Source organism: Pongo abelii, chromosome 12 (genome assembly GCF_028885655.2).
Source record: "Pongo abelii isolate AG06213 chromosome 12, NHGRI_mPonAbe1-v2.0_pri, whole genome shotgun sequence".
NCBI classification, from domain to species: domain Eukaryota; kingdom Metazoa; phylum Chordata; class Mammalia; order Primates; family Hominidae; genus Pongo; species Pongo abelii.
This window is the reverse complement of record NC_071997.2, coordinates 122136049-122157184: the sequence shown is the minus strand read 5'-3', so window position 1 is coordinate 122157184 and position 21136 is coordinate 122136049. Positions and strand designations below refer to the sequence as shown.

Here is a 21136-nt window from a genome sequence, read left to right as displayed (position 1 = left end):
ACCATTCTGCCACAAAATATGGTGTTTGTAGCACATGAGCCAGTATAGCAGAAGAATAAATTTCTAGAAGTTCAATGGCTCACACCTGTAGTCCCAGCACTAGGGAGGCCAAGGCAGAAGAATAGCTTGAGCCCAGGAGTTCGAAACTAGCTTAGGCACCATAGGGACACCCTGTCTGTACAGATAATAATAATAAATTAGGTCGGGCAAGGTGGCTCACGCCTATAATCCCAGCACTTTGGGAGGCCGAGGCAGGTGGATCACTTGAGGTCAGCAGCTCAAGACCAGCCTGGCTAACATGGTGAAACCCCATCTTTACTAAAAATACAAAAATTAGGCATGATGGCGGGCACCTATAATCCCAGCTACTGGAGAGGCTGAGGCAGGAGAATAGCTGGAACCTGGAGGCGGAGGTTGCAGTGAGCCAAGATTGCACCACTGCACCCTAGCCTGGGCAACAGCGAGATTCTGTCTCAAAAAATAATAATAAATAAATAAATAAAATTTAACCAGGCATGGTGGTGTGTGCCTGCAGTCCCAGCTACCTGGGAGGCTAAGGTAGGAGGGTCCCTTGAGCACAGGAGTTTGAGGCTGCAGTGGGCCATGTAACGCCATTGCACTGCAGCCTGGGTGACAGAGTGTAACCCTGTCTCGAAGAAAAGAATACGGCTTTTTTAGAATTTGTCTAGGAGGTTTTCCGGTTTTCACCAGAACCAACCCTTGCCTCCAAATGTTTGATAGATACTCTAAAATTACTCTCTAGTGAGGCTGTACCAATCAACATCTCATCTCAGCAGTGCCTTGATGCTCCTGTTTCCCCAAGGACTGCCAATGCTGTATTAGGAGTTTTCTTTATACACTGAACTAATTGGTGTAAAAGATATTCCTGTGCAAGTGAGATTGAGCTTTCTTCCTCACGCTTATGAGCTATTTATTGATGCTCTTCTGTGAACCTATAGATGAGCATTTGACCGGGCCTCCTCACCTTTAATGCTGCAGATGTTTAAATTAGGGAAATTCTAGTATCTGACGCTTGAACTACATAAATAGGTCTCACTGTTACAATAATTGTCCCCATGCTTGATGGTTTTTTTTTTTTCTCTTTTTCTTTTTTTTTTTTGAGACAGAGTCTCATTCTGTTGCCAGGCTGGAGTGCAGTGGCGCTATCTTGGCTCACTGCAACCTCTGCCTCCCGGGTTCAAGCAATTCTCCTGCCTCAGCCTCCTGAGTAGCTGGGACTACAGGTGTGTGCCACCACGACCAGCTAATTTTTTTGTATTTTTTGTAGAGACGGGGTTTCACCATGTTGGCCAGGATGGTCTCGATCTCTTGACCTCGTGATCTGCCCGCCTCAGCCTCCCAAAGTGCTGGGATTATAAGCATGAGCCATCGCACCTGGCCGATTTTTAAGAATATGGGTTTATTACTTTAAAATGTATTTTTATCATTTATTATCATTTGTTTATTTCCTTTTTTTTTTTTTTTTTCTGAGATGGAATTTCATTCTTGTTGCCCAGGCTGGAGTGTAATGGCACAATCTCGGTTTATTGCAACCTCGCCTCCCGGGTTCAAGCAATTCTCCTGCCTCAGCCTCCCTAGTATCTGGGTGCCTGCCACCACACCCAGCTAATTTGTTTTGTATTTTTAGGAGAGATGGGGTTTCACCATGTTGGCCAGGCTGGTCTCGAACTCCTGACCTCAGGTGATCCACCCACCTCAACCTCCCAAAGGGCAGGGATTATAAGCATGAGCCACTGTGCCCAGCCTATTTGTTACCTTTTTAACCTTTTTTTTTTTTTTTTTAGACAGAGTCTCACTCTGTCGCCCAGGCTGGAGTGCAGTGGCACCATCTCAGCTCACTGCAACCTCCACCTCCCTGATTCAAGTGATTCTCCCACCTCAGCCTCCCAAGTAGCTGGGACTACACGCCCTGGTAATTTTTGTATTTTAAGTAGAGACGGGTTTTCACCATGTTGGCCAGGCTGGTCTCGAACTCCTGACCTCAAGTGATCCACCTACCTCTGCCTCCCAAAGTGCTGGGATTACAGGCATGAGCCACCACGCCCGGCCAACCATTTTTAAGTGTACAGTTCAGTGGCGTTAAGTACATTCACACTGCTGTTACAACCGTCACCATCCTCCACCCGCAGGACTTTTTCCATTTTGAAGAACTGAAACTATTCATTAAACAGTGACTCCTCATTTCCTCCTCCCCCAGGCCCTGGCAACTACCTTTCTACTTTCTCTCTGTATGAATTAGACTATTTTAGGTACCTCCTATGAATGAAATCATACAGTGTTTGACCTTTTCTGGCTGGCTTATTTTGCTCAGCATAATGTCTTCAATGTCTTATAGCATGTGTCAGTATTCCCTTCCTTTTAAGGCTGACTAGTGCCGCATTGTATGGACACACCACATTCTATGTATCCACTCAGCCATTGATGGATGCTTGGGTCGCTCCCACCTTTTGGCTATTTTTGTTTGTTTATTTTTGAGATGGAGTTTGTGACCTCCACCTCCTGGGTTTAAGCGATTCTTCTGCCTCAGCCTCCCGAGTAGCTGGAACTACAGGTGTGCGCCACCACACCTGGCTAATTTTTGTATTTTTAGTAGAGATGAGGTTTCACCATGTGGGCCAGGCTGGTCTCAAACTCCTGACCTCAAGTGATCTGCCCACCTTGGCCTCCCAACGTGCTGGGATTACAGGGGTGAGCCACTGAGCCTGGCCTTGGCTATTGTTAATAATGCTGCTATGTTTATTTTTATTAGTTATTTATTATTTATTTTGTTATGGTTTACTATTTTATTTTCAGTTTCTCTTATTTCGTTTTTCTTCTTCTTCTTTTTTTTTTCTTTTTTTTGAGACAGAGTCTCCCTCTGTCACCCATGCTGGAATGCAGTGGCCCAATCTCAGTCCACTGCAACCTCCGCCTCCCAGGTTCAAGCGATTCTCGTGCCTCAGCCTCCCAAGTAGCTGGGATTACAGGCGCCCACCAGCACACCAGGCTAATTTTTGTATTTTTAGTAGAGATGTGGTTTCACCATGTTGACCAGGATGATCTCGATCTCTTGACCTCATGATCCACCCGCCTCAGCCTCCCAAAGTGCTGGGGTTACAGACATGAGCCACCGCGCCCAACTGTAGTTTCTTTTATTTTCTATTTGCCAAAAGTAATATGTTTTTAACAAATTAAAACATAGCATTACATAAATTCTTGGAAACTGCAGGTCTCCATTCTTGTATCCATGAAGATAATAGCCAGTGTCAACAGTTTGGTTTCTTTTCTTTTAGGATTCTTATTTACGTATATGCTGACATAATTTTTTAAGGGGTTATATGCTTTATGTGCTTAAATGCTTTATTTTGACCCAATTTCAAATTTCCAGAAAACACAAAAGACAATGAAAAAAATTCTCAGCCGTGCGGGGTGGCTTGCGCCTGCAATCCCAGTGCTTTGGGAGGCCAGGGCAGGCGGATCACCCGAGGTTGTGAGTTCCAGACCAGCCTGACCAACATGAAGAAACCCCGTCTCTACTAAAAATACAAAATTAGCCGGGTGTGGTGGTGCATGCCTGTAATCCCAGCTACTCGGGAGGCTGAGGCAGGAGAATTGCTTGAACCTGGGAGGTGGAGATTGCAGTGAGCCGAGATCACGCCATTGCACTCAAGCTTGGGCAACAAGAATGAAACTCAGTCACAAAAAAAAAAAAAAAGAAAAGAATCCTCACATACTTTTCATATACTTTTACCACAACTGCTTTCTCTCTGTTTCTGTCTCTCTTTCTGAGCTCTGAAGTCTTCAACAATAAGTTGCAGACATGATGTTCCTTTACCTCTAAAAACTTTAGGGTGTATTTTCTAAAAACAAGGACATCCTCTTATATAACCTTAGTATGATGATCAAAATCAGGAATGCAATACTGGTACTTGGTCTACAGATTTTACTTGGATATCACCGCTTGTCTCAATAGTGTGCTTTCTAAGCTGGGGACGGTGGCACATTTCTGTAGTCTCAGCTACTCAGAAGGCTGAGGTGGGAGGATCACTTGAGGCCAGGAGTTTGAGACCAGTCTGGACCACACAGCAAGACACCATCTCTTTAAAAAAAAAAAAAAAAAAAGCACACTTTCTACCAAAATAAAATGTCATATTTTCTCAGATAATAATGAAAACTGACATGGCTTCCTGTCTTCTGTAATAAATTGTCATGTCTCTTTAGCCTCATTTAAACTGGAACTCTTATACAGACTCTTTTACTTTCTTTCTTTTCTGTTTTTTTTTTTTTTTTTTTTGAGATGGTGTCTTGCTCTGTTACCCAGGCTGGAGTGCGGTGGTGCGATCTCGGCTCACTGCAACCTCTGCCTCCCAGGCTCAAGCAATTTTCTTGCCTCAGCCTCAAAGCTTTCCAGCCTAAACCTGGAAGGATTTAGGGTTTAGAGTAACTGGGATTACAGGCATGTACCACCACGCCCGGCTAATTTTTGTATTTTTAGTAGAGACGGGGTTTAGCCATGTTGGCCTGGGTGGTCTCGAACTCCTGACCTCGTGATCCACTTGCCTTGGCCTCCCAAAGTGCTGGGATTACAGGTGTGAGCCACTGCACCCAGCCTTTTTGACCTTGATGGCTCTGAGTTTTTTAAGTGTTTAGGTCAGTTATTTTGTAAAATGCTCCTTAATTTGAACTCGTGCTGCTTCCTCATGGCTAGACTGAGGTTATGCAGTTTTGGCAAAATGCTGCAGAACTGATGTTGTTTTCCTCAATGCGTTGCAGGAGGCACACAGCATTGGTCTTTTCCATGTGTATGATGTTAACTTTGGTCACTTGACTAAGGCAGTATCTGCTTAAATTTTTTTTTTAACAAGGTAAAAGATACATACAGTGAAATGTACGCATCTTAAGTGAACAGGCTGGAGAGTTTAGACAAATAAGTATCATCCATCAGTGTAACCAACATCCCAACCAAGGTCTTTATATATTGTTTACAGTGCTTGTTTAATTAAAAATATGGTTTGTCCATCTTTTATGGGTTAATATAAATTTTTTTCCTGGTATTTTACATAAAGCTGCCAGAGTTTACTTTAGACAAACATGGAAGAGCTAATTTCCATGGGCCTTGGAGTAGTGTAGATTTATGATCAATTTCTGCTTCGACCCTAGCTTACCGTGTAGGGTGACCTTTAACTCTCTGAGTCTTAATTTTTTTCATCTCTAAAATGGGGATGTCACTTAGCTCAAAACTTTTTCTCAAGAATGGAGTCTTCTGGCTGGACACGGTGGCACACGCCTGTAATCCCAGCACTTTAGGAGGCCGAGGTGGGTGGATTGCCTGAGGTCAGGAGTTCAAGACCAGCCTGGCCAACATGGTGACACCCTGTCTCTACCAAAAATACAAAAAATTAGCTGAGCATGGTGGCAGACAACTGTAATCCCAGCTACCAGGGAAGCTGAGGCAGGAGAACCACTTGAACCTGGGAGATAGAGGTTGCAGTGAGCCGAGATCACACCATTGTACTCCAGGCTGGACAACAAGAGCGAAACTCTGTCTCAAAAAAAAAAAAAAAGAAAGAAAGAAAGAATGGAGTCTTCAAAACATCTAAAAAATTATATATATCAATAAATAAAATTTTTTAAAAGAGACTGGGTATGGTGGCTCATGCCTGTAATCTTAGCACTTTGGGAAGCCGAGGTGAGAGAATCACTTGAGGCCAGGAGTTCAAGACCAGCCTAGGCAACATAGCAAGACCCTGGCCCTACCAAGAAAAAGTTTTTTTTAAATGAACAAGCCAGTAAAAAACCGGCAAAATATATGAACGTGCTATCCACAGAAGAAGAAAATAGCCTTTTATAGAGTCAAACCTGAGAAAAGATGTCCAGCCTCACTGATGATCAAAGAAATGCAAATCAAAGCAACCATGAGATATAATTTTTCAGATATCAGATTGGCAGAGATTAAAAAGATTCATAATACCTGTGTTGGCAAGGGTTTAGGGAAGCAGGCAGTCTCATACACTGGGGTGTGAGTGTACACTGACTTTGTACATGTGTAGTGTAGTTGAGTCTTGCTTGTTAAAACTTTGAATGTTCATATTCTTAATTCCAGAAGTTGCTTTCTTAGCAACTTATTTTTTCTTTTTAAATGCATTTTTCTTTTTAAAAGTGTATTTATCTTTTAACGAAGTTCAGTTTTCTGATCCAGGCAACTTATTTTTTATATATACCTGCACAAGTGAGCAAAATGTGTGTATTATTGTGACACCATATCAAAGTGGCAACAACTCAAATGTCCAATAGTGGAGAATTTGTTATGATACAGCTATGAAATGAAATACAGTACAGTAAATGAAAGGAATGAGGAACCAGTCTTCTCCCGTGAAAAGGTGTTCACAACAAACTGTAGAGTGAAAAAAGTACATTTAACCAGTATCTAGACTCTTAGTTCCCTTTCAATGAGAGAAATTTTCCGATTAAGTAATACTGCAATTCACTGATGACCATCGTTAATGATCACAGCTAAGTCAGGGCTGTTTGTGTTATGCGGAACCAGGGCTTTTTCTAGCAGTAGAGCTTCATAGACCATGTTATTCTGAGATCATGGTTTCTGGTGTCATGTATATGCCTAAGGGCCACAATTCTATGTAGTTAAAGAGTTCACAGAAGGGCACGTGTGATGGCTCATGCCTGTAATCTCAGCCCTTTGGGAGGCCAAGGCAGGTGGATTGCTTGAGCTCAGGGGTTTGAGACCAGGCTGGGCAACATGGTGAAATCCCGTCTCTACCAAAAATACAAAAATTAGCAGGGCATGGTGACGGGTGCCTGTAGTCCAGCTACTCAGGAGGCTGAGGCAGATGGATCACTTGAACCTGGAAGGTGGAGGTTGCAGTGAGCCGAGATAGCACCACTGCACTCCAGCTTGGGCGACAGGGTGAGACCCTGTCTCAAAAACGAAAAGCAAAAAAAAAAAAAACAAAACAAAAACTTCGTAGAGGCTAGGACAAGGAGCACTAAAGAGTCATTAGCAAAATGATGAGTGAGTTCTCTTTTTAGGTCTGTTAGGACAGAAACGAGTACGGGTGCCAGAATTCATTGATTCATTCAGCAGACGTTGCTGAGCAGCTGCTGTGAGTCAGGCACTGTGGTAGGTGCTGGATTTATGTAAACAAATAACTACTCAAAATATTATAGGGGATGTGGTGATAGGAGAGAGCAACTCCCACAGGTCGCTGTAAGGATAAAAGAGGAACTGTTGGCAGCATTAAAATAGGAGCTCCGAAAGAGTGGGGACTTTGTTTTGTCCATGACATTTTAGAACAGTGCTTGGCGCATAGTAGTTGTTTGATGTATGAAATTTGCTAAACAAATGAACCAATGAATTTATGGAGTCAGGGTCCCAACAGATAACAGAAGATGCACTTGCAAATTATGCCAGGGATAATTTGAAGAGGGGCTCCTTTTAGGGAGACAGAGTTATGTGTGGGCTATAGGAGAATCACAGGAACCACGCAGGAACCTAGGCTGGTGGAGAGACATTGTCACAACCCCTAGGCTGGCAGAGACTAGAGGATTGAGGTCACTGGAACTGGGAGGGAACCAGACTTTCCCTCCCTCTGATCTCCTGCCAAATCTACCCAGGAGTCATGGGGCAGAGAACCCAAAACAGTCCACCCAGGTTGCCTAGAGCCTATCTCAAGGTGTCTCTTGCAGACTGATACCTTACAATGGTATCAGGCACCAAACTCCATGAAGAATCCTGTGAGATAAGGAGTATCATCCCCATTTTACAGCTGAAAACTGTAAAAATGTAAAAACATTTTACAGACAAAACTGAGATTAGTTAGGTAACTTACCCAAGGTTATAATCAGTAAGACGCTATTAACTACTGTTCTAAGAAACGCCCTCATACTGGTGGAGATTTAATCCCAGGATGGGCCACAGCGACGGTAAAGATAGCAGTGTGGCCTGGTGGCCGAGAGCCTCACTTTTGGGGTCCACATAACGACTGGATGGTTAGAAGGGATGGGGCACATTACTTCTCTGGGCCTCAGTTTCTCCATCTGTAAAATGAGATGATACCCAACTTTTGGGAATTTTTGCAAGGATTAAATGAGGCAATGACTATAGAATGTTTGATACTTGGTCGATTCCACTAAATAATAGGTGATATCAAAAGAAGACCTTAACCCTGTCTGGCTGGGCACAGTGACTCATGTCTGTAATCTCAGCACTTTGGGAGGCTGAGGCCTGAGGATCACTTTAGCCCCAGAGTTCGAGACCAGCTTGGGCAATATAGTAAGACCTTGTCTCTACAAAAAAATTTAAAAATGAGGTGGAGGATCACTTGAGTCTGGGACGTCAAGGCTGCAATGAGCCGTGATCATACCACTGTATTCCCATCCTACCTGGGTGACAGAGCGACATCCTGCCTCAAAAAAAAAAAAAAAAAAACAACCAAAAAAAACCCTTAACTCACATAAACCATGCAAGTGTTAAGCCTTTGGAAATATGCCAGAATACGAAATGTGTTCCCTCTTGGGTGGGGGAGTATGGTGGTTCAGTTTCTGTTAACTACTTTATACTTGTATTTTTCCATTTTTGACCAAAGACACATGACTCTGGGAGTCAGGAAAGCAAGGTGCTACCTCTCCCTCCCTCCTTTGCTTTTATCAGGGCATCCCGTGTCCCTGCCTCTGTTTTCTGTGTTGGGCCCTAGGCCTCTAGGCTCCGGTCCGAGTGGCCGGGGTGGCCAGCGTCTGCAGCAGTGGAAGACCTTGTACTCCATGTAGGATTCAGTGACTTGAGTCCGCTCTTCCTGCAAACACCACCTCCCTCCTGAGGGCGGGGAGAATGTGGAGAGAGAGAGCCTGAGGCAATGATTTGGATTATCATAACTTTCAGACTTTGATCCTAGTTTGACTTGTTTTCCAACTGGAGTTCTAATGGCTCAGCCTTCTGGAGCACACTCTCCTTGCTACGAGATGATTGGTTATGTCAATATTCATAATAATCCTGTAAAATGAGCATCATCCACATTTTATAGGTAATAGAACCGAGGTGCAAAGTAATTACATCAATTTAGCTAAAATTGGCAGGGTGCGATGACTCACACCTGTAATCCCAGCACTTTGGGAGGCCAAGGCAGGTGGATCACTTGAGGTCAGGAGTTCAAGACTAGCCTGGCCAACATGGCAAAACCCCGTCTCTACTAAAAATACAAAAATTAGCTGGGTGTGGTGGTGGGCCCCTGTAATCCCAGCTACTTGGGAGGCTGAGGAAAGAGAATCACTTGAACCCGGGAGGCGGGGGTTGCAGTGAGTCGAGATTGCACCACTACACTCCAGCCTGGGCGACAGAGCAAGACTCTGTCTCCCCCCCAAAAAAAAGAAAAGAAAAATTGGCTAAAATCCTACATTTGGTAATTGGCAGAGTTGTGGCCGATTTGAGCCCTTTTGCCTTCAAATGCTATACTTTCTGAAGCCTTCAGTATGTTTTTCAGAGACAAAAAGTTTTAATGTTCTAATTATAAAAGCAATATCTGATTATAATTGGAAAATATGTAAGGTAGGAAAAACACTTTCATGTCGTCATAGCCAGTGCCCATACTGCCTGTAGGAGTTTGTATCTTGGTATTTTTCCAACATTATAATACACGCCTTGTTCCACAGTATTAGGAATTCTTTGAAGCTTTATATTCAAGGGCGCTCTAATAATCCCTCAGCTGGATATACCATCATTTACTTAAACAATTCCTTATTGTCGGACCTTCCAGCTGTCTCCAATTCTTTACTGTCAGCAGTGTGCTGCGAAGAACATTGTTTTATTCAGAAAGCTTTTTCTGTTTGTCCCATTTCCCAGAAGTAGAATCGCTGGTTCAAAGGCTATTAGCACTTTTTTTTTTTTTTTTTTTTTTTTTTTTGAGACGGGGTCTCACACTGTCACCCAGGCTGGAGTGCAGTGGTGCGATCTCGGCTCACTGCAACCTCCACCTCCTGGGTTCAAGCGATTCTCCTGCCTCGGCCTCCCGAGTAGCTGGGACTACAGGCGCCCACCACCATGCCCGGCTAATTTTTGTATTTTTAGTAGAGACGGGGTTTCACCATGTTGGCCAGGATGGTCTCGATCCCTTGACCTAGTGATCTGCCTGCCTCGGCCTCCCAAAGTGCTGGGATGGGATTACAGGTGTGACCCACTGTGCCCGGCCACTATTGGCATTTTAACCCTCTTCATACATCTTGCCAAATTATTCCCCCAAAGGGTGTCACCAGCTACTTTTCCTGCCAGCAGCATGTGACAGTATTTTGAGGACAGCTTCCTACTCTAACCGGCTCTTTTTCTTCTCTCTCCAAAGCCTCATAAGGAGAATGGCTCAAAGCGTGGTGGAAGTCATGGAGGACTCAAAGGGGAAGGTCCAGGAGCACCTCCTGGCAAACGGAGGTAGGTAGGGCGGCTCTCTGATGTGGAGCACAATCTCCCCGCTCCCTCTAGACCAGAGTTGCCCTCGCTGTGGCCACACAGCAATCACCGAGATGGCCCAGGTCTCAGTGGACACTCTGGATTGACACATTGGGCAGAGGCTCTGCACTCGCTTTTATTTATTTATATTATTATTATTTTGAGACAGAGTCTCCCTCTGTTGCCCAGGCTGGAGTGTGGTGCAATCTTGGCTCACTGCAACCTCTGCCGCCCGGGTTCAAGCGATTCTCCTGTCTCAGCCTCCTGAGTAGCTAGGACTACAGGCACCCACCGTCACGCCTGGCTAATTTTTGTATTTTTAGTAGAGATGGAGTTTCACCATGTTGGCCAGGCTGGCCTCAAGCTCCCAACCTCAAGTGATCTGCCCACCTCAGCCTCCCAAAGTACTGTGATTACGGGCATGAGCTACCATGCCCGGCCAATTTTTATTATGATTCTTTTCTTTTTTTTTTTTTTTTTTTTGAGATGGAGTCTCGCTTGTCACCCAGGATGGAGTGCAGTGGCGCAATCTCGGCTCACGGCAAGCTCCGCCTTCTGGGTTCATGCCATTCTCCGGCCTCAGCCTCCCGAGTAGCTGGGACTACAGGCGCCCGCCACTACGCCCGGCTAATTTTGTGTGTGTGTGTTTTTAGTAGAGATGGGGTTTCACCGTATTAGCCAGGATGGTCTCGATCTCCTGACCTCGTGATCCGCCCGCCTCGGCCTCCTAAAGTGCTGGGATTACAGGCGTGAGCCACCGCGCCCGGCCTATTATGATTATTTTCTGAGACGTGGTCTTGCCCAGGCTGGAGTGCAGTGGTGTGATCATAGCTCACTGCAGCCTCAACCTCTCAGGCTCAAGGGGTCCTCTCACCTCAGCCTCTCGCTCACCAACACACCTGGCTAATATATATATATATATATATGTATTTTTTTTTTTTGAGACGGAGTTTTGCTCTTGTTGCCCAGGCTGGAGCGCAATGGCACAATCTCGGCTCACCGCAACCTCCGCCTCCCAGGTTCAAGCGATTCTCCCACGTTCAAGCGATTCTCCCACCTCAGCCTCTTGAGTAGCTGGGATTACAGGCATATACCACCATGTACGGCTAGTTTTGTATTTTTAGTAGAGATGGGATTTCTCCATGTTGGTCAGGCTGGTCTCAAACTCCCGACCTCAGGTGATCCGCCCGCCCTGGTCTCCCAAAGTGCTGGGATGACAGGCGTGAGCCACCGTACCTGGCCACGCCTGGCCAATATTTTTTATTTTTTGTAGAGCTGGGGTCTCGCAATGTTGCCCAGGCTGGTCTTAAACTCCTGAGCTCATGCGATCTTCCTGCCTTGGCCTCCCAAAGTGCTGGGATTCCAGGTGTGAGCCACTGTTCCTGGCTGGTGCGCTGCTTTTAGCTCATCAGCACTGCTAGGTTTGGAAGTTGTTCCCCTTCATAAGTTCACGGCTCTGCAGTTCCACCTCTACTCTAACCAGCTGGTGAAACCCTCAGAGTGCTGCAGATAAACACAGGGTCCAGGGAGCTCAGCCCGGCTCCTACAGTTTGCCCCTCCACCCTCTCCAGAGCCACCACTCTCCCCACCTGGGCAATTCTGCCTCCTCACCTCACCCTCACCGATTTATCCCTTTGCCCAAATCAGGTATGAAAAATGCCTTCCTGTGCTGAGGAAGGCCTCCAGCCAGTCTTCAATTGCTGTCCAGTAAAAAGAACAGAGGCTGCACCCTGAAGGCTCCCTGCAGTGTAGTCACGTTGGGAATGTCTGCTTCCTTCGTGCTAATAGGACGAACCTTTAGATTCCAGTGATGTTTTGGCCCATTAACTGTGTGCATACTATTTCAGTGCATTTAAAGTGTGCAAGGCAAAACCTTTGAGACTTTGGAAACTTTAAAATTAAATGTTTAAATATCTGTAGAGATAATTAAACTTACATGATTCTATACATATATATTGAAAATGAGAGTAGAGATAATACTGGGCCAGTGTGGTGCCTCACGCCTGTAATCCCATCACTTTGGGAGGCTGAGGCAGGCAGATCACCTGAGGTCAGGAGTTCAAAACCAGCCCAGCCAACATGGTGAAACCCCATCTCTACTAAAAATACAGAAAAAATTAGCTGGGCGTAGTGGTGCACACCTGTAATCCCAGCTACTTGGGAGGCTGGGGGAGGAGAATTGCTTGAACCCAGGAGGCAGAGGTTGCTATGAGCTGAGATCGCACCATTGCATTCCAGCCTGGGTGACAGAGTGAGACTCTGTCTCAAAGCAAACAAAAAACAACAACAATAGATAATACTATATTTTTACTGTACCTTTTCCGCGTTTAGAAATATTTAGATATATTGCCGGGCGCAGTGGCTCACGCCTGCAATCCCAGCATTTTGGGAGGCTGAGGCGGATTGATCACCAAGTCAGGAGTTCGAGACCAGCCTGGCCAACATGGTGAAACCCCGTCTCTACTAAAAATACAAAAATTAGCTGGGTGTGGTGGCTGGCACCTGTAATCCCATTTTCTCAGGAGGCTGAGGCAGAAGAATTGTTTGAACCTGGGAGGCGGAGGTTGCAGTGAGCCGAGATCGCACCATTGCACTCCAGCCTAGGAGACAAGGGTGAAACTCTGTCTCAAAAAAAAACAAAACAAAAAAAGAAATATTTAGATATACAAATACTTACCATGTGTTACAGTTGGGATAGCCTAGGTGTGTAGTAGGCGATACCACCTAGGTTTTTGTAAGTGCCCTCTGTGATGTTCACACAATGACAAAAATCTCCTAATGACACATTTCTCAGAATGTATCCCTGTCATGAAGCAACGCATGACTGTTTACACTACATGTTTATAATAAGATTTATATCATTTGTTATAAATATAACATATATTCATACTTTTCCCTCTTGAAAACATGAGGAGACTTTTTTTTTTTTTTTTTTTGAGACAGTCTCACTCTGTTACCCAGGCTGGAGTGCAGTGACGCGATCTCGGCTCACCGCAACCTCTGCCTACCGGGTTCAAGCAAGTCTCCTGCCTCGCCCTCCGGAGTAGCTGGGATTACAGGCACCCGCCATCACACATGGCTAATTTTTGTATTTTTAGTACAGACCGGGTTTCTCCACGTTGGCCGGGCTGGTGTTGAACTCCTGACCTCAGGTGATCCGCCAGCCTTGGCCTCCCAAAGTGCTAGGATTACAGGCGTAAGCCATGGCGCCCGGCCAGAGAAGACTTTATTTGGCTGTTTAAATTGACAAATTGAAATGTTCCTACCCAACCCGTGATCTTGGCTTTGTGTGTCTATATGGCTTAATAACTCCACCTTATTATATTGCAGGCTTGAAAGAAAAAATGAAATGTTTAAAGAGTAGGTTATGCATTGTTTGCTGTGTCTGTGCTCAGTGTGATGCCCGCATGTCCCGGGAAGGTGGAATCTCGGTCTGGTTGTATTGGTACAGTGATCAAGTTACCACGATTTCTCAAGTAACAACCTTGTAACTTGGTCGCAATATCCATATGACACAGATAACCACCATCTCGTCCCCTCGCCTCTTTGTCCTGTCATCCCTGCCGCTCCTGAGCAGCACCGCATGCCGCCTGGAAGCTGGGAACACTTTGACCTTGTGCAGTTCAAGGTGAACTCCTGTCTCTTTCTGCATGTGGTCTGCTTCTTGCTTTGATCCTGACGCGATGTCCCTACTGCCTGCTCTTTGAGCCTGTCTGTTTTATGGACACTGGAACCTTAAACTCCAGGCTTCACTTCGTGTGGCCTTGATGGGGTTCAGACATACAAGGAGCCTCCAGGGCAGTCCCGGTGCCCAAACAGGTCTTTCCTTGTGTGAATGTTAGAGGGAGCCATTTGCTTTGGATTTTCTCCAACCCGCTCAAACTGGTGGAATTAAAAATAGCAAATCATTTTAGGTTGAATAAGAATCTTTAGAGATTGGCAGTTATCAAATGCCTTCCCAAATGCAGTCTGTTTGTCACACTGAGATTTTTTGCTGATGCTAAGAAAAAATTACCTTGTCAAGTTGACCAAGCGGGTCTGATTTCTCAGAAGGTCATTCCTCGGGCCCGGGACTGCAAGGCTGACTTCAGGTAGAGAACTACTTTTCTACATAAACAACGGAGGAACTTTAGCTTATATTAAAATAGTGATCAAAGTGCTTATATTTTACGCAAAATTAATGTAACCTTAAGTTAGATGTTATTATTATGCAGTATCCATCCCCAATCCTGATGGTACCAGCAGTGGCCTCTCTTCTCAGGAGAAGAAAATTCAGCTTTGTTTGTTGAACAGGCTTTATGACCTCTGTGCCTCCTGTGAGTCGGGTCTCAACTTCCCAAGACTAGAGCTGGTAAAGCACATCCTGAAGCCTGGAGGCTGTAGGGAGGCTGAGGTGGGAGGATTGCCTGGGGCCGGGAGTTCGAGGCTGTAGTGCACTGTGGTTGTGCCTGTGAATAGCCACCACATTCCAGCCTGGACAACATAGCAAGACCTTGTCTCTTAAAACAAAACACAGCATGTGCTATAAACCAGGCCAGAGAGACCTTTTTTTTTCTTTTTCTTTTTGAGACAGAGTCTTGCTCTGTCGCCAGGCTGGAATGCAGTGGTGAGATCTCAGCTCACTGCAACCTCTGCCTCCTGGGTTCAAGCAATTCTCCTGCCTCAGCCTCCCAAGTAGCTGGGACTGCAGGTGTGTGCCACCATAGCTGGCTAATTTTTGTATTTTCAGTAGAGACGGGGTTTCACCTTGTTGGCCAGGATGGTCTTGATCTCTTGACCTTGTGATCCGCCTGCCTCAGTCTCCCCAAGTGCTGGGATTATTATAAACGTGAGCCACCGTGCTGGCCGAGAGGCCTTTAAACTTAGTTTGACTTGGGCTTTCCTAATATTACCTGAATGAGGAAATATTTCTCTTCTGCAGGGCACCCACGAACTAGTGATTGACAGGATGAACCAGAGGTGCGCATTGTTGCATTTTAATCCTATCTCCTCCAGGGGCATTTACGGCACCACTGCCCGCAGCCGGTCAGACCTGGTCCAAAAGTCACTTCTGGAGTTTCCTTTTCTCACCTGTAGATGGACTGAATGGCTTCACAGGCTCTTGGCTTCGTCAGGACTGGTTGTTTCTGCTTGTTCCTTACCTCTAGCAGAGCTGGGAGCAGGAAGGACACAGACAGCTTTGATTGCAGCCAGGGCTGGCAAACACACCTTGCCCGGCCTGGGTCCTGGAATGCCCACAGAAGACAGAAACCCTCGAGGCTTGTCTGGCTTGCTGGGCGATGGGCCGCAGTCTGGTTGGTCACAGTCCCTCATGCTGCTGCCTGCCGGGCAGGCCTCGTTTTGGTTCTCGGACAAGACCATCATTGCTCAAGAGTTGCCAGCCTGTGCGCAGCGTATTTTGATGAGGAGTGTACCTGCCTGGGTCATGGCCTGACCTCATGGGCCCTCAGCCTAGGTCTGTGTTGCCCACTCTGAGGCCCAGGCTTTAGTGGCTGCAGCCCAGGCAGGGGAGGTGAGGCCTGTGTGTTCCAAGCAGCAGAGGGCAAGCTGTGGTGCCGTGAGTACAGAAGGCCGGAGGGGCTGGGCACGGTGGCTCACGCCTGCAATCCAGCACTTTGGGTGGTGTCTCACCTTCATCTGACAATGAGAGGTCTCAATCTGTCAACTAGAGACATTTAGTCAAAGGAGACTCCTCTGTTATCTCACAATATCACTTCGCTCAGAGAGGTTAAGGAGCTTATATCAGGTCACACAGCCAGTAAAAGTCAGAACTGGCATTTAAATGTGGGCCTTACTTTGAAAGCCCTAGTTCCTACCAGTGTTTTACTGGTTCCCAGATCCCTCTCAGCAATTTTTCATTGGCTTGTGGTGAAATCAGAAAAATACAGACAAGCAGTATTTTTTTTGTTTTTTGCTTTTTGAAAAAAAATATATAAATCTTATTTTAAAAAGCAAGATCTGGCTGGTCACGGTGGCTCATGCCTGTAATCCAGCACTTTGGGAGGCCGAGGCGGGCGGATCACCTGAGGTCAGGAGTTCCAGACCAGCCTGGCCAACATGGTGAAACCTTGCCGCTACTAAAAATACAAAAAATGGCCGGGTGTGATGGCGTGTGCGTGTGATCCCAGCTACTTGGGAGGCCAAGGCAGGGGAATTGCTTGAACCCTAGAGGCCAGAGGTTGCAGTGAGCCAAGATGGTGCCACTGTACTCCAGCCTGGGCGACAGAACGAGATCCATTTAAAAAAAAAATAGAAGGCCAGAGGGATGGCAGAGGGCTGTCCTCAGACAACATTCTTTCCAAAGGCAAGGTGCGTGGACAGGGAAGGGCCTGACCCGGGGCAAGGCTCAGTGTACACGGCTGGAGCTGGTGTTCAGGACATGTGAGAGATAAGGAAGAAGTCACAGTCGCACACCCAGAGGCTTCTGGAGGCCCCTGCAGGGAGACATAATCTCAGACTTCCCTGAGCATCTGTCAGTAACCAAGCACATGCTGGACATGCGGAGGTGATGAACAGTCTTTGCCTTCTGGAAGCCACAGCCTTGCTGGGGACAGACTCATAGTACCACGTGCACCATGATGGAAACAAAGACCAAGCTGCAGGAAGTGGGTTCAGTCTTGGAGGAGTCACAGGGCAGGGGTGCTTCAAATGGAAAGGGAGACCTCAGCCCTTTGGTCTGAACGCCAGGAAAGCCTTGGACTTGGTGCAAATGGCCAGAGACAAGAGCTTGATCTGAAATGTATCCCTTCCAAGCCACGCAGACAGTGCGAGCTGATACCACAGTCATGGTTGCCAGGAGTCTGTCAATGTTTGAGCACGATTGTGGAGCACTTGCTCTGTGCAGGGCACTGCGACAGGCTCTGGGAACACAGAGACCAGTGAGTCACAGTCTCTGTCCTCGAGGAGCCTGAGACAGCACAAGGAGTGGAGTTCAGGCCAGCAGGGGCAGGGACAGTTGGGCCACCCCTGGAAGGAGATGGTTTTTGACTGTCCTACATGTTGAAGGACAGAGGTAGCTGTGAGAGGAGAGTAGGGAGTTGTGGGGACTTGCCTGAGGTGTCAGAGGGGACGGGGTAGGAGGTGGAGGGAAGAGATGGATGGGATAGCACACGCTGCCCTGCCATCTCCCATCCTGGGCTGCCGCTTGGTACCTTGAGGCTGGTTCCCGGCTTGTGGGATGGCTCTGGGCCCATGGTGGGAGGTGAGCTTGCCTGTGCCTGTGCAGTGGGGTCCTGGAGGTGAGTTTCGCTGCCATTCCTGCCACAGGAGGAGTCCCCCCACCCTGTTACCTTCTGGTTACCCTCTGACCACTCCCTGCTCTTACTTCCTCCCCGGGCCTGCACCCTTGCTACAAGGTCATTCCCACTGTGTGTGGCAATACCAAAGCCTGTATTAATACCCAAACTAATACCAATGTCTGAGTCAGCCTGGACTGCTGTCACAAAATACCACTGACTGAGCAGCTTAAACCACAGACTAAGATCAGACAACCTGGTTTCTCCTGAGGGCTCTCTGCCTGGCTTGTAGACCGCCACCTTCTTGCTGCGTCATCCCATGGCCTTTCCTTGGTGCCTGCATGAGGACAGGGAGAGCGCAGATCCAACTCTCTGCTGTCCCTTCTTGTATGGCCTCGAATCCTATTGGATCAGGGCCCCACCCTTAGTGCCTCAGAGGTACTCTTGTCAACAGGCCAGGACTCGCCATGTTAATTCCAACACCAGCATCCTAAGTCTGTAAAACAAATTCTCCCAAGGACTTCATCTGAGTCCTGGTGGTCTAGAAGGTGTCTGATTATGGTTCCCGGGCAGGTTCCACCTGCAGCAAGGCTGTGTCCACTTAGTGGATGTGGCAGGGAGGGGAGCCGTGGCCCTGCTGTGGGCCGTGCAGGGCTTTAGGTGCTTCATGCCTTGTCTCACTTTATCCTGGAGCTTCCACAGCTTGCTCTGTGCCAGCGTTTTCTCATCTGTGAAATGGAGATCATCATAGGGTTTTAGTAGGGTTGAAGCATAAATTTTTTTTTTTTTTTTTTTTTTTTGAGATGGAGTCTCACTTTGTTGCCCAGGCTGGAGTGCAGTGGCGCAACCTTGGCTCACTGCAACCCCTGCCCCCTGGGTTCAAGCGATTCTTCTGCCTCAGCCTCCCCAGTAGCTGGGACTACAGGCGTGCACCACCATGCCCAGCTAATTTTTATATTTTTAGCAGAGATGGGGTTTCACCATGTTGGCCAGGCTGGTCTCGAACTCCTGACCTCGTGATCCACCTGCCTCAGCCTCCCAAAGTGCTGGGATTACAGGCGTGAGCCACTGCGCCCGGCAAAGCATAAATTAAATGGAATAATTCATGTGTCTTGGCCCAAGGTCAGCAGCAGTAAGTGCCAGCTGCTTTAATGGTCATTGTCACCGTCGTCGTCCTGTTATCTTCAGGCCTTTCCTACGTCTCACGTGCTGGCATTTCTTCCCCAGCCCAGTTTCCTCCTCCGAGTCCCATTTCATTCCCATCTGCTTCTTGGGGACCTGTCCACCCACATGTCAAACTCAAGCTTGTCCCAGGCAGAACTTGCCTCCTCTCCTCCATCCCCATCCCGCCCACCTCCATGGCCGCCCAGCTTAGAGCACTTCCCTGCCTCCACCCAGCCACCCAGCGGGAAAGCTGCTGTGGCCAGGCCTCGTCATTGCCTTGCACCCTGTCCAGTCGGTCCTCCCCTGTCTTCCTCTCCCCTCCCAGGGCCCCTCCCACTCCTCTTGGCACCACCCTCTCCCTCCCACATTCCTGCTGGCTTCTCCCCTGGAGCCTCCTCCATACCAGCCTCAGAGGACCCCCCCCAGAGTGCGTGAGTGTCCCCAGCCTGCTCCCCTTGGTCAGCTGGAGTCTTGTTTGCTGACCCCACTGGGCGCTGCTGTTGGGGTTGGAGGAATCTCAGTCCAATTCCCGTGCTAGGGGCTGAGTGGGCGGGATCTAGTGTTGTTTTTGGCACATGGTGAAGTGCAGACATGACCCTTGGTGACCGATCCTACCCCTTTCTGTTCAGCGTCCGTCCACACTCCCTCTTCCCTGACTCACAGTGCCCCGAGCACGTAGTGCTGCCAGCCCTCCTCGCCTGACACCCAGAGCCCTCCATCACTGGCCACACGGCCGCCTCCTCTTCCCCTTAGCCTCCACGTGAATACCATGTCTGTGTCCCAGTGAAGGGACACGATCCTCCCTAGGAGGAGCCGGCGCCAGCTCTTTGTCCTTCCTTAGCACTCTAGGCCGTTATCACTGGGCCCCCAGCTCTCTGTGGTGTGTCTGCCTAGGAGTCTTCCTGTGGACCTTGGGCAGGGGCTGGTGTCTAGTGTGTGTCCCCAGCAGGGTGATGGGTGTGGAGTGAGCGTGACAGTCCCCTTTCATGCACCAGGATAGACTGGGAAGTGCAGGTGCACAGGGAGCTTGGTCTGGGACATCCACCATGGGAAGGGCCCTCTAAGGGGTGCAGGAATTCCAGGGGCCACCGTGGCGCTGCAGCTTCCAGGGAATTTCCTGCTCTTCCATAGACCTGGCGTATTAAAAGAGGTCGGGTCCTGGGACAGCTGGCCCAGGTAGCTCTCTTTAAGTGTGTGGAGAACTAATCTGAAGAGAGCAGGCAAGGTGCCACTCCGCTGTGTCTCAGGTAGGGAAATGGATTCCCTCCTAGCCTAGGGGTTGAGTCAGCTGAGGTTTATTCAGTGTTGCTTCTTTCTGACTTCAATTCTGGGGCTCTCTCCACCCCACACCTGGTTAGAATGAGCCAGAGACATCCTGAAGGCAGTGGGTTTTGGGGAAAGAAAAGAAAAGGAAATGCTTGAAAACACTGGTGTGGTCTGTTCCCCAGAAACTTTTCTCTAAATAGCATATACTGAAAAACGCACCTCCCTGCCGTTTAATATAAATCACAGTCACACAGTCCAGTATTTTGCTAATGTGAAAAATGCCTTCTTTGTAATGGACAGTGAAGGTTGAAACTGTCTAGTGCTTGGGCTCACAGCTCCCATGGGCTCACAGCTCCCTGCTCCCACAGGGAACATTTGCTTTCCCAGAGCCCTGTGCCTGCCCACCGGCGTTGCCCGTGATGGCTGCCTTCGTGTCCATGTTGATGCTTGGCTTGGGATTCCGAAGTCTCAATCGTGGATGCAGAGCTCAGGCTCATGTGTTGAAATGTGTTTGTATTCTTCCAGTTGACTTAACATCCTTTGTGACCCACTTTGAATGGGACATGGCCAAATATCCTGCCAAGCAGCCGCTCGTGAGCGTGGCGGACACAATAGCCAAGGTGAGAAAAGGGACTGCTCTGGGGAACAGCTGACTGGTGGGTCAGGCGGGCAAGAGCCTGGGGTCTGAGCCTGGGTAGGGCCCCCCTGCCAACAGCCTCAGCCTGTCCTGACTGGGCCTCTGGGTTTCTGAGGTATGGCCTCCTTCCATGCACTGGGCAGGTTTGGGGTTTCAGGGCAGCCCTGGACAGGGAAAGAGTCAGTCCCCTGGCCTCCCCTCGAGGGCCCAGCACCCATTCACTTGCTGCTCCACTTCTTTTTTCAAAAGTTACTGATGGTGGTTGGGCACGGTGGCTCAGGCCTGTAATCCCAGCACTTTGGGAGGCCAAGGTGGGTGGACCACGAGGTCAGGAGTTCGAGACCAGTCTGTCCAAAATGGTGAAACCCTGTCTCTACTAAAAAA

The 21136-nt window shown here is 47.8% G+C and overlaps 1 protein-coding gene and 1 non-coding gene across 2 annotated transcripts in view; both read left to right on the top strand.

The window, feature by feature from the left end:
* ATP6V1C2 (ATPase H+ transporting V1 subunit C2) overlaps positions 1 to 21136 on the top strand; it is a 65939-nt gene that overhangs the window by 25460 nt on the left and 19343 nt on the right. The window contains exons 5-6 of the mRNA XM_054548402.2: positions 10347 to 10432; positions 20641 to 20735. Coding sequence (XP_054404377.1) covers positions 10347 to 10432; positions 20641 to 20735 — 181 coding nt within the window. The remainder of the gene's footprint in view (positions 1 to 10346; positions 10433 to 20640; positions 20736 to 21136) is intronic.
* Positions 658 to 722, top strand: LOC112132167 (U7 small nuclear RNA). Its single transcript, XR_002913975.1, has one exon. It is a non-coding gene; the product is annotated as a U7 small nuclear RNA (small nuclear RNA).